This window comes from Gymnoscopelus braueri (genome assembly GCF_963280865.1).
Source record: "Gymnoscopelus braueri genome assembly, chromosome: 2".
NCBI classification, from domain to species: domain Eukaryota; kingdom Metazoa; phylum Chordata; class Actinopteri; order Myctophiformes; family Myctophidae; genus Gymnoscopelus; species Gymnoscopelus braueri.
In genome coordinates this window covers 33,342,523-33,357,574 of record NC_137604.1, presented here as the reverse complement: position 1 = coordinate 33,357,574, position 15,052 = coordinate 33,342,523, and the positions used below count along the sequence as shown (strand labels likewise).

The 15,052-nt window shown below is 43.4% G+C and overlaps 1 protein-coding gene across 1 annotated transcript; it reads left to right on the top strand.

Moving 5' to 3' along the window:
• Positions 1-330: 330 nt before the first annotated feature.
• Positions 331-13,031, top strand: LOC308102259 (neuronal acetylcholine receptor subunit beta-2-like; the record flags this gene model as incomplete). Its single annotated transcript, XM_080451885.1, has 7 exons — positions 331-408; positions 4,574-4,719; positions 6,869-6,913; positions 8,266-8,375; positions 9,461-9,987; positions 10,200-10,699; positions 12,882-13,031. The coding sequence occupies exons 1-7, from the start codon at positions 357-359 to the stop codon at positions 13,029-13,031; spliced, it is 1,530 nt and encodes a 509-aa protein (XP_080308011.1). The 5' UTR covers positions 331-356.
• Positions 13,032-15,052: the final 2,021 nt, after the last annotated feature.

Sequence of the window (15,052 nt, the reverse complement as noted above, 5' to 3'; positions counted from 1 at the left end):
AGCGGCGCCGGGCAGCTGAACCATATGATGGGACAAAATGTGTTCTATAATGTGTGAAATACACGCACCTGTCCTCCTCCTACACACGATCTGCGATCTGTGATGCTTTATCTCTCTCTGTGCTGCTAGAAAACCCGAGGACAAGCGGACCGTTGCAGTTGCACGTGTTTGGAAAAGAAGACACACCAAAGCGATGGAAATCTAAAGAGAGTTCTCTACAGCCGAAAAGAAGAAGAAATCAAGCGGTCCACGTATTGCCAATGTGACAGTGATGTCAACGTTTATACTTTCCTCCCGGAGGTGATTTCTTTGTAAAAAAAAAAGAAAGGCGAACCAAGTTTCCAGCGTTTGCGAAGATGACGATGGCCGCGAACAGCATTCTCCTCATTCTCATCCTCTCTCTTGCCAGTAAGTTGAATAATTGTAGCCGTTACAAAATGTCTGTTATAAGTAGGCCTAATAAAGTTCCGTAAATGCTTTTATTTGTTTTCAAATAGCCTGTATTTTCATATCAAGGTCCATTATTTATTCGGCATTTGAGCCACGGATTCACCATTTGATGAGATTTAGCCCTTCAGACCGAAAACTTTGAATATGCATCCTCTACATTCTCTAATTGTGTCGACTTCTTGTTAATTAAGTAATGCAGATGGTTAACAATAATTTAACTCTTGAGAGCGTAAAATGAAACCAAATGGACCCGTAAGGGTCCATTTGGTTTCATTTTACACTCTCAAGAGTTAAAGATCTATAAAGGTCCATTTGGTCACCAACTCTCCATCATTTAGCTGGGGGGACCACCTGGAACCCCCTCAAAGAACCACTGGTGGTCCCCGGACCACTGGTTTAGAACCACTGCCCTATGATATGACATGTTTTTGTGTACGTATTACAGGCGAGGAACTTAGAGAGAGAGTGCGCTTCATCTCCACTGCTTTCACAGGGCTGTGAACAAGCAGTAGGCTGGTAATAATGCTCTGTCCATGGTCCTGAAAAGCACATCTGTCGCCTGTTTCGGATAGATTCATACATTTAAAACCCTCTGCGTTATGTTAGTGCCTCTGGAGTTTCATGATCAGGAATATATTGTATACCGTTGAGAATGAGAGTAAAGTATGACATTATGTAAATGCGGAAACTTAACTTGAACTTGCACTGAACTTCAGCACACACACACACACGCACACGCGCACGCACACACACACACACACACACACACACACACACACACACACACACACACACACACACACACACACACACACACACACACACACACACACACACACACACACACACACACACACACACACACACACACACGCTTGAGTTGTCCTGTGATCATACTATTTTAAATGAGACAAAGCCACACACCACGTCAGATGGCCTCTCAATAATTTACAGGTAGCCTTATGGCCTCTCTCTACCTTAGCATTGCTGAAACTACCTCAAAACTTTTAGGATACATCCTTTTGGTGTGACCTCCATTTGTGTCACAAAGGGAAGATATACATGCTACTATACATACATACATACATACATACATACTACATACATACATACATACATACATACATACATACATACATACATACATACATACATACATACATACATACATTACATACACACACACACACACACACACACACACACACACACACACACACACACACACACACACACACACACACACACACACACACACACACACACACACACACACACACACACACACATACTGTACATAAAGTCCATCTTTGTACTGGTTACAGTATTAATTCAGGGGGGTCTTCTTCTACTTCTTATTTTTTAAGTGACATAATTCTCTCATTTACATTTGGCCTATTGGTCACAGTGAAACCTGAAAGCAATGAAAAGACTGTGAAAGATTTGTGTGAAGATCATCATCTGTGTGAAGCTCATGATCAAACATCAAAGCACATGTCCAGACATACCTTTCCCTGTCTGTCTTTCTGTCTGTCTCTCTCTCTGAGTCTTCACTCATCTTTGTCGTGATTACAAACAGTTCAAAACAGGGGCCGCGCACATCCAGTTCGTTGCTGGTGCTGGACACAAAGTGACAGTTCAAAAGAAGAAAAGTCCGCACAACAGCATTGCTCCTAAGTGTTAAGTTCACTTTAAAACACAGAAAGAATTACATGGTACAATGTTGTACCATGTCATTATTTCTGTGTTTTAAAGTAAACTAAACACTTAGGGGCAATGCTGTGTTGCGCAGACTTTTATTCATGATTACAAACAGCCTCGAAGACAAAGCAGAGTTAATGACATACGTTTATTGTCTGGGAAAAACAGGTCCATTTGATGGAGACCACTTGTGACAGGCAACATATTCAACCATCACTCTACAGCATCCATCAGGGCACAGATCCATGTCTAAATTATTCAAATGTTGAAATGCACCTATAGGGCGCACTGAGCTCTCGCTCCCTACAGTATGTCGATGTTTGTGCGAAAATGGTGTATGCGTTTTTGCGAGTTTGTTTGCACATCTAATAGTGAGTGTATTAGTGTTTGGGTGTGTGTGCCCACACTCACAGGCAGTGGTGGAAAGTAACTAAGTACATTTACTTAAGTACTTTACTTAAGTACACTTTTGAGGTACTTTTACTTTAATGGAGTATTTCCAATTGTCTATACTTTTACTTCTACTCCACTACATCTCAGAGGCAAATATTGTACTTTTACTCCACTACAATTATTTGACAACTTTAGTTACTAGTTACTTTGCAGATATAAATTATGACATTATAAAACATACATGAACCTTTAGCCCTATTTTATACATAGGCTATTTGTAGATCGAAAATAGCCGATCTACAAGCTCACAACGCGTCGCATTGCGACGCGTTGTGAGCTTGTAGATCTGCTATTTAAATTTTTTTTAGTACTTTTTATTTTGGTACTTTAAGTACATTTTGATATCAATACTTTTAGTATTCATACTTTTACTTAAGTAAAACATTTGAGTACTTTTTCCACCACTGACACAGTGTACATTATGGGGGCTGCCTTTGCAACATTCATGTCCTTGACATTTAGCGGCATAATACTTTCACTTTAGGCTAACATGCACTCAGAAATGTGACAGCGCAGAGGACCAAAAAGATGCCAATGCTATTATTACACATGCTGTATTTCCTCAGCGTCTCTCAGTCTCTACGGTATATGCTCTCCGTGCACACACAGTCATCATGACACTCAGTGATCAGGCAATAAATACACGTCACGCTGGCCCCGAGGCTGCCTGTAATGACATGGAGGAGTGGTGAAAGGTACTTAACTCTTGCGTTAACCTTCACTTAAACATACATACATCTCTCTGTCACACATACAGCTTACACATCAGACATGCAGGCAATACACACACACACACACACACACACACACACACACACACACACACACACACACACACACACACACACACACACACACACACACACACACACACACACACACACACACACACACACACACACACACACACACACAGCCGCTCATGCAATGAGGAACAGTAGGTGATGTAAATGGCCGTTAAGGTTAACTTTGCATCACTGGGCCTCTCAGCTGGGTTAACCATGTGAAAATAATAACAACACTAACAGCTGAGAGCATGATGGGGCAAAAGTTATTTTAAATGATACAGCAGGCCCGGGAAACACATCGCTTCGGGAGTCCGTCATGGCAATCCATGAGTGGGTTCTGTTGGTTCCTTTGGCTCAAAACCTTGCAGTAACAAGAGAGGCAAGGCAAACGCACAAGCATTGTGTAGACTCTACAGTATGCTTGTGTGTTTGCATTGCCTCTCTTGTATCATGTAGGCTATACTGTACAGTGTAGAGTACATGATGCACATTACACACAATCTCTCCCATTTGGCTCTCTCTCTCTCTCTCTGTCTCCTTCTTTATGCCTCTCTTGCTCTCTGTCTCTCTTGTACACAAATGCGGCATCATAAATCCACACACACTTTGAGAAGAGTGCATGATGGTCAGCATAAATGTCCTTGCCTGTTTTTGGCCGGTTGACAGTCAGCCTATTCGTTGTGGCCTATTCATGGTCACATTAGGATTTCGCCTCCCTCTCTCTCTCTCTCTCTGTCTCTCTATTGTCTCCCCCCTCCCTCCCCCTCCAGTGTGTTGACATTTCCATCTCTGGTGTTACCTCTGGAGGGGAATGCATGTCGACCCACTTCAGCTCATGCTCCTCCAACAGATGAAGCAAGCCGCTAGCTGATATGGCATTTGCCTACTTTTCCCTCTGTCTTTCATTTTTTTCTCCCCCATACTTTTTACTGTATTTGACAGAATGCTTTTGAAACAAAATAGCAAATGGGACAAGCAGTTGAATCTTGGTTATGAAATAACACACACACACACACACACACACACACACACACAGCATAAAGGATGCAAGAAAACAATCTATTAAACTGTGTGTGTGTGTGTGTGTGTGTGTGTGTGTGTGTGTGTGTGTGTGTGTGTGTGTGTGTGTGTGTGTGTGTGTGTGTGTGTGTGTGTGTGTGTGTGTGTGTGTATTCGTCCAGGCGGCGGGGCAGAGAATGCGGAGGAGAGGCTGGTAAATTATCTGCTGAGCCCTGAGCGTTACAACAAACTGATTAGACCTGCCGTTAATAAGAGCCAGGAGGTCACCATCTCCATCCAGGTGTCCCTGTCTCAGCTCATCAGTGTGGTAAGTACACGATCCTCTTCTCTAGATTAACCCATTAAGACCTCAGGCCTACAAAATGATTCTACAAAAGGCCTTCTTTTTTTGCCCCCAACGTCTTTTTATTTGAGAACAGCAGATACATGGCCCACAGTACACAGCCATTCTCCCATTCCCTAGTCCCTCCCTCCACCCCTTACCCACTGACAAACAAATAAAAGAAAAACAACAGAACAATAATAGTAAACAAAAATAAAGAAAGAAAATAATAATAATATAATAACAATAATGACAATAACAACAACTGCGACAAATACCGTCTAAATTAGTAGTTCTCACACTTTCAAGAAAAACAAAATGATAAAAAATAGCAGATGTACAAGCTCGCAGTGCGGCACAAAGTGACGCGCTGTGAGCTTGTATATCTGCTATTTTTGAATAGCCAACGCAAAAATCTAAAACGACAGAGATGCTTTCCCGGTTTTAATGGGTTAAGATGCTCGGGGCTTGGACTCCAACAGATTGAAATAATATTGCTGTATAATCATTATACCACAGTTATTTCTGATCTCACATTGCAATTGGCTGAGAGGCATTCTAATGAGTTCCAATATATCGCAGTATAACACACTGAGGGCATCCACCACCTTGTTTACCTTACCCGTAACCTAGCAACGGCCCCCGCCAGCTGTAGAAGTCCTTCCTTCTGCTTGCTAATTATAAATATAACTGAGGTGTAATCGCATAATATTCTGGTGTGGTGATGTACCGTATATTGCACTCAGCCTTTGGTCCCGTGCTAATATCTCGTTTCATAGCACTCCGTGCATTATTTTGTAATTGAAAAAAAAGGAAGAAATTATAATAATAAATGATATCTACCCATAACAAATGGGCTACTGGCATAACATTCAGAATATCAGCCATGTTTGATAACAAAATTGTAATATTTTGAGCCTAAAGATATATACACATTAAAATCATTTAATTGGTTCTCAATTTTATTAATATGTTTTAATCTCTAGTCTGCAGACCCACATTTAAAATAAGTTTGTCCCCTGGGACCACCATAAGAGAACATTTGATAACGTTTGTCAAGATTTGCCAAAATTCTTTGAAAATAGCTGAAAAATAAAATAGAGCTGAAGCGTTTACGTGTTTAAAAAACTTTTCATAACTTAGCGGGGGATCCTTTGAAACCCCCTCGAGGACCCCAGTGGGTCCTTCAACCCACTTTGACAGCCAGTAACAGTGTTTTTCTCAAGGACACTTCTGCCTGATGCCAGGAGGAGTGGGGATCAATAGACCATATTCACACGGCGGCCATATTGCCATTAAGTCAATGAAATGCCACCCCAGTTGCCACCCCAGTTGCCACAGCAACGCAATGTTAAATTCCAAAATGGCCACCGTGTGAATATGGACTATTGAGTAACCTCATGATATCCAGAAACCCCCCCCCCCCACCCTTCTGAGCCATTGCTGCCCCCTACGGACATTCTGAGCCACATTAATGAAGTCCTAAATGCTAAAACAGGAGGAGTCTGGGGTAACAGGACGAGTCTGGGGTGGAGGCAGTGGGCTGACAAGCTGGCAGGTGGTGATAGCAGGCTAATCAATGTTGATCATGGAAGAGTGAACAGCAGCCTGTTTAACCCATTAAGACCTGAGGCCGATTCTACAAAATGTCTTCTAAATCCTGATTTTTTTTGGGGGAAAAAAACGATGTTGCTACATCAGTGGTTCTCAAACCTTTTCATGTCAAGGACCCCCATCTCAAAATATTTTGTTCCAGGGACCCCCAGAAGCAAAGATTTGAGTTACAAATGTTCGCTTTAAAAAATATATACATTGAAAGATTTGCACAACATTTCACACAAAAACGTGTAGCGCTGCACTCGGTGCCACGCTATGAACTTGTATATCTGCTATTTTAAATAGTCAAAGAAATCAAAAAATGACACAGATGCGTTCCCGGTCTTAATGGGCTAAAAGGACGGTTTAGTTCAGCTTTGGTTGTGGCCTTATCTGATTGGAGGGAATATGGACATGTGACTGTAACAACTGCTGTGCCTGCCGGAACTAAAGCAATGCTTCACATAATTCACATGATATCCAGTGGCTATGGTGTACTTCATGTGTGTCTTGACTGGTTGTTTTTGGTGACTTGCAGAACGAGAGAGAACAGATCATGACTACCAACTTATGGCTGTGTCAGGTATGTCGTCACTGCTCTGTGTTGATACAATATTCATTAGTTGAGTGCTGGGTAATATGCCGAATTATAGAGAAAGGTGGCAAATTAAAGGAAGTGGCATCTGCCATTCTCTTGGTTTACGCCAGACATGCACTCGCCCACTTGTGGGGAATACGGTGAAGGATGACTCATCGGACCATATCACCTTTTTCCATATCTCTGACGGCCAGTTCCATTGGTTTGTGCACCGCTGAACTATTAGCATGGTGGCAGTGCATAAACCCCTCATTACTCTTCGTAATGAGGGGTTTATGCACTGCTACCATGCTAATAGCATCCCTCATAATGTAGTTGTTGACAGAATGTTCTTGCTGACACAGTCTGATCACGTCCGGCATTGACATTCTCAAGTCCCAAAAATGAACCCTCTTTACAAAATTGAGGTCAGCTGGGTCTGCTCTGCATTTTTATTTGCAGTACTGTTTGGAAGCAGATGCATTTGTTTCTCCACTCAGTTATTCTGTGTTTTCCTTTAATTTCTCACCATTTGTATTTCAACAAATGTACAAAAAGTCACCGAAATCCTCTCCTCTCTATATCTCACTGTTGCTTTCCTTTTAACCTACTGTATATTCTGCAACAGTCTTGCACATACAGTACAGTACAGTACACACACACACACACACACACACACACACACACACACACACACACACACACACACACACACACACACACACACACACACACACACACACACACACACACACACACACACACACACACACACACACACACACACACACACATGAATGCATATAATAGCCTACACATAATCATAATATTGTTAGTTTAATGAAAGAAGCTCAACAAAAGTGTATCAATATAAATAATTATTGAATCATTATTTGTATTCCGTACATACTTTTAAGTGGCAGTATCAGCTACAGAGCGACATCCTCAGTGAATCCAGTTGTGAATCCATTTGTAACCCTCTTTAAGTTAACCACTTAAACCCCGTTGACCAGGTTCCCTTGGGGATCTATACTTGGTGCCCTCATTTTTTCCCTCTATACCAAATCACTTAGCCAAAAATAGCTGATCTACAAGGTCACAAGAACGCATCGTGTTGTGACACGTTGCAAGCTTGTAGATCGGCTATTTTTGCAGAATGCTCTGCAATTTTTGCAGAATGTTCACCTATTATGACATGCCCAGAATAGGGAGGCTAAAGTTAATTAATGCTCTGTCGCGTGGCGCCGAAAATAGCAGACCTACAAGCTCTCAGTTGTAGGTCAGCTATTTCGACAGCGTACTGTATGAATCGGGCTTAAGATGCAAGACCTGAGTGTTTGTGAACACTGTCTCTCCAGGAGTGGAATGACTACAGGCTGAGGTGGGACCCAGACAAGTATGAAGGCATCAAAAAACTACGAATCCCATCCAAACACATCTGGCTTCCTGATATAGTGCTCTACAATAAGTAGGTTGGTGTGTTCGTGCGTGTTTCTGTGTGTCTGTGTGTGTGTGTGTGTGTGTGTGTGTGTGTGTGTGTGTGTGTGTGTGTGTGTGTGTGTGTGTGTGTGTGTGTGTGTGTGTGTGTGTGTGTGTGTGTGTGTGTGTGTGTGTGTGTGCCGTATTCATCATCACACATAATAGAACCAAGTCTTCCAATCCTGTCTGAAACACGTGTCTATGTGTTATGTTATGTTATAAGTTAGCTGGATGAAATTCTTTCATTCCATTAAGAGGTTTCAGACACTCCCTTCCAAAACATAAGAGCTGAAATCATGCTGCTAAAATAAGCTTTTGTTTCTATGCTGAAGTTCTATTTAATTATGTGTGTGTAAAAAGTCATTATTTCATTTAATTTCATCTTTTATTATTATTATTTCGTTTTTGAACATATTACCTCACATTATCTGTCATATACAGACAGCTGAGGTGTTGAGGGATTAATGATTGGCTAATGAATGTTGGATAATCTAGTGGCTTCATTATCAGCTCATCCCTTTGCAGGGGGAAGGATAATATCTGATCGCGGTAATACAGGCTAGGAACTATAGTGGGTCTCTGAAGTTGCCTCCAGGGTTAGCTGAGTTCAAATAAGTCTCTCACAGTATTTAACTGTTCATTGTTAATGTTTGGACTGGCTGGAGCAGAGAGAGAGAGAGAGAGAGAGAGAGAGAGAGAGAGAGAGAGAGAGAGAGAGAGAGAGAGAGAGAGAGAGACAGAGAGAGAGAGACAGAGAATATCTCAAACTATTTTGTTCCAGGGACCCCCAGAAGCAAAGATTTGAGTTACAAATGTTTGCTTTAGTTTAAAAATATATATATTCAAAGATTTGCACACATTTTCACAATAAAAAAAAAAAAGCAGATCTACAAGCTCATAGGGTGCCGTGCTATGAGCTTGTATATCTGCTATTTTTGAATAGCCAAAGAAATCTAAAAATGACACAGATGCGTTCCCGGTCTTATTGGGTCAAAAGGACTGGTTTAGTTCAGCTTTGGTTGTGGCCTTATATCTGATGCTCTCTCACTCTCCCCCCCTCCCCCCCCCAAACAGTGCAGACGGCGTGTACGAGGTGTCCTTCTACTGCAACGCCGTGGTCTCCAACACGGGGGACATCTTCTGGCTCCCGCCGGCCATCTACAAGTCGGCCTGCGCCATCGAGGTGCAGAACTTCCCCTTCGACCAGCAGAACTGCACGCTCAAGTTCCGCTCCTGGACCTACGACCACACCGAGCTGGACCTCATCCTCACCAGCGACTTCGCCAGCCGCGACGACTTCACGCCCAGCGGCGAGTGGGACATCGTGTCGCTGCCGGCGCGCAAGAACGAAGACCCCAACGACATCACCTACCTGGACATCACGTACGACTTTGTCATCAAGCGGAAGCCGCTGTTCTACACCATCAACCTCATCATCCCCTGTGTGCTCATCACGTCTCTGGCCATCCTGGTGTTTTACCTGCCGTCAGACTGCGGAGAGAAGATGACGCTGACTATCTCTGTGCTGCTGGCGCTGACCGTGTTCCTGTTGCTGATATCCAAGATCGTGCCGCCTACGTCTCTGGCTGTGCCACTTATAGGTTAGTCTAGGACCTAGAACTAGGTGTTCCTGACATAATAGGCCACCCACATTTGTGAAAAGCTTTTGGACATCAAAGCAGTTGAGTTGAAACTGCAGGTCAAATTGATGACAGACTTTGTGTCCCTCCAAATTTAGTGCAGTTTGTGGTTTGTATATGTGTGTGTGTCAGCATGCTTACAAGTGTATTAACCCTCCCCTTCTGTCTCCCAGGGAAATACCTGATGTTCACCATGGTGCTCGTCACTTTCTCCATCGTGACCAGCGTGTGTGTCCTCAACGTGCACCACCGCTCCCCGTCCACCCACCGCATGCCCGACTGGGTCAAGCGTCTCTTCTTGGTGCGCCTCCCGGCCATCCTCCTCATGAGGCGTCCGGGCTCCTCCAACGCCCGCGAGAGACTCCGCCGGAAGTACGCGGCGGGTCGCAACGCCGGTCCCACCGGCAGCGGCGGCACCCGGAGCGGCGGCGAAAGGAAGCAGTATTCCGAGATCAAACTGGGCAGCATCAGGACAGACACCGACTCCTTCTACGTGAACGAAGAGTCGGCCCGCAGGTGCGGCTGGAAGGTGGGTGATATCCCCGACGCGGGCGGGGGGATCCCGGACTTCCGGAGGCGCGTGGCCGTCCAGTGGGACGCGGACCTGGAGGAGGCGGTGGACGGAGTGAGATACATCTCCGAGCACATGAGGACGGAGGACGACGATGAATCGGTGAGGAAGGATGCAAATGGATGCTGGAAATAAGGGGAAGATTAGCTGGAAGTGAAAGAAGGAAGGACAGAGGCAAGGAATTATGGAATCATGGAAGGAAGACAGAAGAAAGGAAGGAAGGAAGTTAGAAGGAAATCATTGTTAATCGATGGAAGGAAGGAATGATTGAAGGAAGGACAGAAGAAAGGAATGATTGAAGGAAGGAAGGAAGGAAGGAAGGAAGGAAGGAAGGAAGGAAGGAAGGAAGGAAGGAAGGAAGGAAGGAAGGAAGGAAGGAAGGAAGGAAGGAAGGAAGGAAGGAAGGAAGGAAGGAAGGAAGGAAGGAAGGAAGGAATGGTAGAATTAATTATGGATGGAAGAACTGTAGCGATGAGGGGCCGATAAAATGAGTTGAGGGAGGCAGATAAGGATAAAGCTGTGAGCGGGAATGAAGAATGAGGGAGAATGTAGGACAAAAGAGGTTATCAGACAGAGATGGGCAGAATAGTGACGTCCATCCCTATATTAAATGATCCATATCTGCTGTCTTCATCTCATTCTGTCAATCATCTTTTCTCCTCTGAAAATATCAGGCTCCTTCAGTAAATAAATATTGTTCAGTGCAGAACACACCAACACATACGGATTTGAAATGCTTTATTTAACTTCCACGAATTCCTTAATAATCAAGCTAAGACTCATAATTGCATTCACATTTTCAGAATGAATTAAAAATAAATCTTATGTAATGTTCAGATCTTGCGTAAAAATAGTCATAGGCATATTTTCTCGACTGCAAGGCTGGCTGACTATAAAGGTTTGTGTGTGTTTGTGTGTGTGTGAGTGAGTGTGTGTGTGTGTGTGTGTGTGTGTGTGTGTGTGTGTGTGTGTGTGTGTGTGTGTGTGTGTGTGTGTGTGTGTGTGTGTGTGTGTGTGTGTGTGTGTGTGTGTGTGTGTGTGTGTGTGTGTGTGTGTGTGTGCGTGCGTGCGTGTCCTTGCTGTTAGACTCGGCAAACCTTCTTTCCAGAATATCCAACACTTTTCATTTTACAATTCATCTCACATTTTCTTACTTGACAGCCGAAATAGCAGGCCTCTTAACATCCCAAATTGTTTGATCAAATGAACTAAATTACTCGAATCATTAATTAAGGATTAATCCCATCTACGTGCAGACTTGGGTGCCTGACCGTGACTACATCCCATGGCCCGTGGCAAGCATGCTAATAAACAGCTTGAATGTGGGAAAAGTGAAAAATCCTGCTTCGTCAGTAATGTTCAATGTCCGTGCACAGTTTCAGATCGATTGACCAACCCACTGAGGAGGAACATAACTGGATGAGAATGGCCACGTAACTGTATGAATGTCCCTGTCCGCCGATTGGTCATGATGTCACCCTTGCAACCAGCAACCAATAAAACCATGGCATGGACATCTGTCTGGGCTATGGGACCGTGACCGTGACTACAGATCCTATATAGGCCATGGCTATAAATGCTAATAAACTGCTTACATTTGGGAAAAGTGAAAAATCTAACTGAGGGACGGACTGAGGGACGGACTGAGGACTGAGTGATAGATAGACAGTTTTCTCCATTGTATTGTAGACCAGTCACAGACAAATGAAACTAAATCTATATCATTGTCTTAGAGCAGTGGTTTTCAACCTTTTTCATATCTAGGTCCATTATTTATTCAGCATTTGAGCCACGAACCATGCACCATTTGATGAGATTTAGACTCTCAGACCAAAAGCGTTGAATATTCAGTTTTTACATATTTTTTCCACAATTCCATGCTGTATTGATGTGGTACCATTAGGCGAGATAACAGGCAAACGTTGATCAAAATAACAATTCTTCTTCATTCTCTAATTGTGTGACTTCTTGTAAATGAAGTAATACAGACGTTAACAATAATTTCACTGTTGAGAGCGTAAAATGAAACCCCTTCAAGGACCACTGGTGGTCCCCGGACCACTGGTTGAGAACCACTGGTTGAGCAGATGAGTCCTAAAGGAGGTTTTGAAAGTAACCCACAAAGCTCTGACAAAGCAGTCAGAGGCTATAATGTGTTGGAGCAGAGCAGGTGAAACATGGCCGCTTTCCTCAAACATCTGTTTCTGCACACACCATTTACCCTTTACTTTTTTTCCTGTTCCCCAGCCCATAGTAGTCTGACGTCTACCTCTCTCGGTTCCAGATCATAGAGGACTGGAAGTATGTCGCCATGGTGATAGACCGTCTGTTCCTATGGATCTTCATCCTGGTGTGTGTGGTGGGAACCCTGGGACTCTTCATGCAGCCGCTCTTCCAGAGCTACAACACGCCCACTGCCGACGACACTGAGTGAGTGATGCTCGCACGCCCGCCCGTCCGCCCCCCTACGCCTGCACGCACGCCTGCACACACGCACGCACCCACCCACCCACACAAACACACACACACACACACACACATAGGTCTGTCACAATTACGAAGTTGATGATTAATTGTCACACCAATAATTGCAATTAACGATTATTAATGTGTGTTTTTGGCATTGAACATAAATTGGAACATATGAATGAAAACTTAATTTCTGTTTGCCTTTTAGGCTTTCTAATCAAAAGATGCACAGGGCAGATATGACCAATAACTGAAAAATACAAAGAAATTACTGACATATCTAACCATTTTATACTTTCAAAAAATAAAATAAGAAATAGCAGAAATAGCTCATCTACAAGCTTATCAACAAGCTCATCAACAAGCTTACAACGTGACGCCTTGTAAGCTTGTTGATCGGCTATTTATGCTATTTTTAGAAAATGTTTGAAAATATATGATAATTTTCTAACGATTATGACGATTATGCAAAATTATTGCAATAATTGCGATTTAGGCAATTATGTAATAATTGTGACAGGCCTACACACACACACACACACACACACACACACACACACACACACACACACACACACACACACACACACACACACACACACACACACACACGCACGCACTGATACCCCGCTGTCTGAGGAAGGGACACCAGGAAATCCAGCAAACACAGTGTGTTCTTTGGATTAAGAATGTTGTTATACTTATCTTGAAAGAATGCTTTAAAATAATCACAAATACTGTTTTGTAACACTTGACATATTTACCACGAAGCAGCTCAACATAATTGATTATTTTATCTCAAGTAGTTTGGACTTGTACAATGCACATTTTACAGGTATTCCTAAAAAGTCCACTGGTGACAGCTCATTTAGAACCCTGCTGCTATACTTGTCTTCCAGAGTCACTTTTAAAGTCCTTCCTATGCTTGTTTATAAAGCTCTCAGTTGGTTAGAGCCAGCCTCACATACCCCCTGTGTCGCTTTATATAAAATGGTTTCACTATGCAAAGAAACACACCTTTATGGAAGTTTAAGGGTTTTTATTGAATAAATAATGAATGTAATGGAGGGAGGGTTCCAGGGAGGGTCGCCAACCTTGGAGTCTTTGAGGAGGAGGTCGTTAGAGTAGTCAACACGGCACACATGGGCGGTCGTTTGTGTAGTCAGCACGGCACACATGGACGGTCATTGGTGTAGTCAGCACGGCACACATGGACGGTCGTTTGTGTAGTCAGCACGGCACACATGGACGGTCGTTTGTGTAGTCAGCACGGCATACATGGACGGTCGTTGGTGTAGTTAGCACGGCACACATGGGCGGTCGTTGGTGTAGTCAGCACGACACACATGCACTGTTACCCCCAAAAGAAAGTAAAAGAGCAACGGCTAAATTAGGGAATTATGGGCTATTCGGAGGTCCTGGAGGTTTGTGCGGATGTAGCTCTGGTAAGCTTGGGAGCACCATCTGCCTGGCAGTTGGACAGTGTGGTCCTGGAGGCCTCGGCTAGCGGCGGTAGTAGCGGTGGGAAATGTGCAGGAGTGCCCAAAAGAAAACAAAAAACATAAGGCCTTGTCAGAGTGCCTGTATGAAGGGTGAACAGTAAAGAGAGAGCAAGGCCTCCTGAGATCTTGTATTGCTGTTTTTCCAGTGTGATCAGCCCCGTAGGCTCCTGATCTATGAGCCTTGTGGCTTGGGAATTGTTGGTTCCCAAGGCTACTTACTTGCTGTCGCAAAGAAGGTGGGCTAAAGATTACTGGCTGATGTGCTGTAGCCTAATAATGGATTTTTAATGACACAGAACTCCTTAACAAGCTGTTAAATTCTCTACTGTAGGCATGCTAGATGCATAACCCTACAAAAAAGAAAACTAGAGATGCAGCTTTATGCTAACAAATTATGGAACTCCTTACCCAAAGATATTAGAGAGGCAGGATCTGTTGAAATGTAAAAAACACAGAAACAAAACAACACAACACAACACAACAC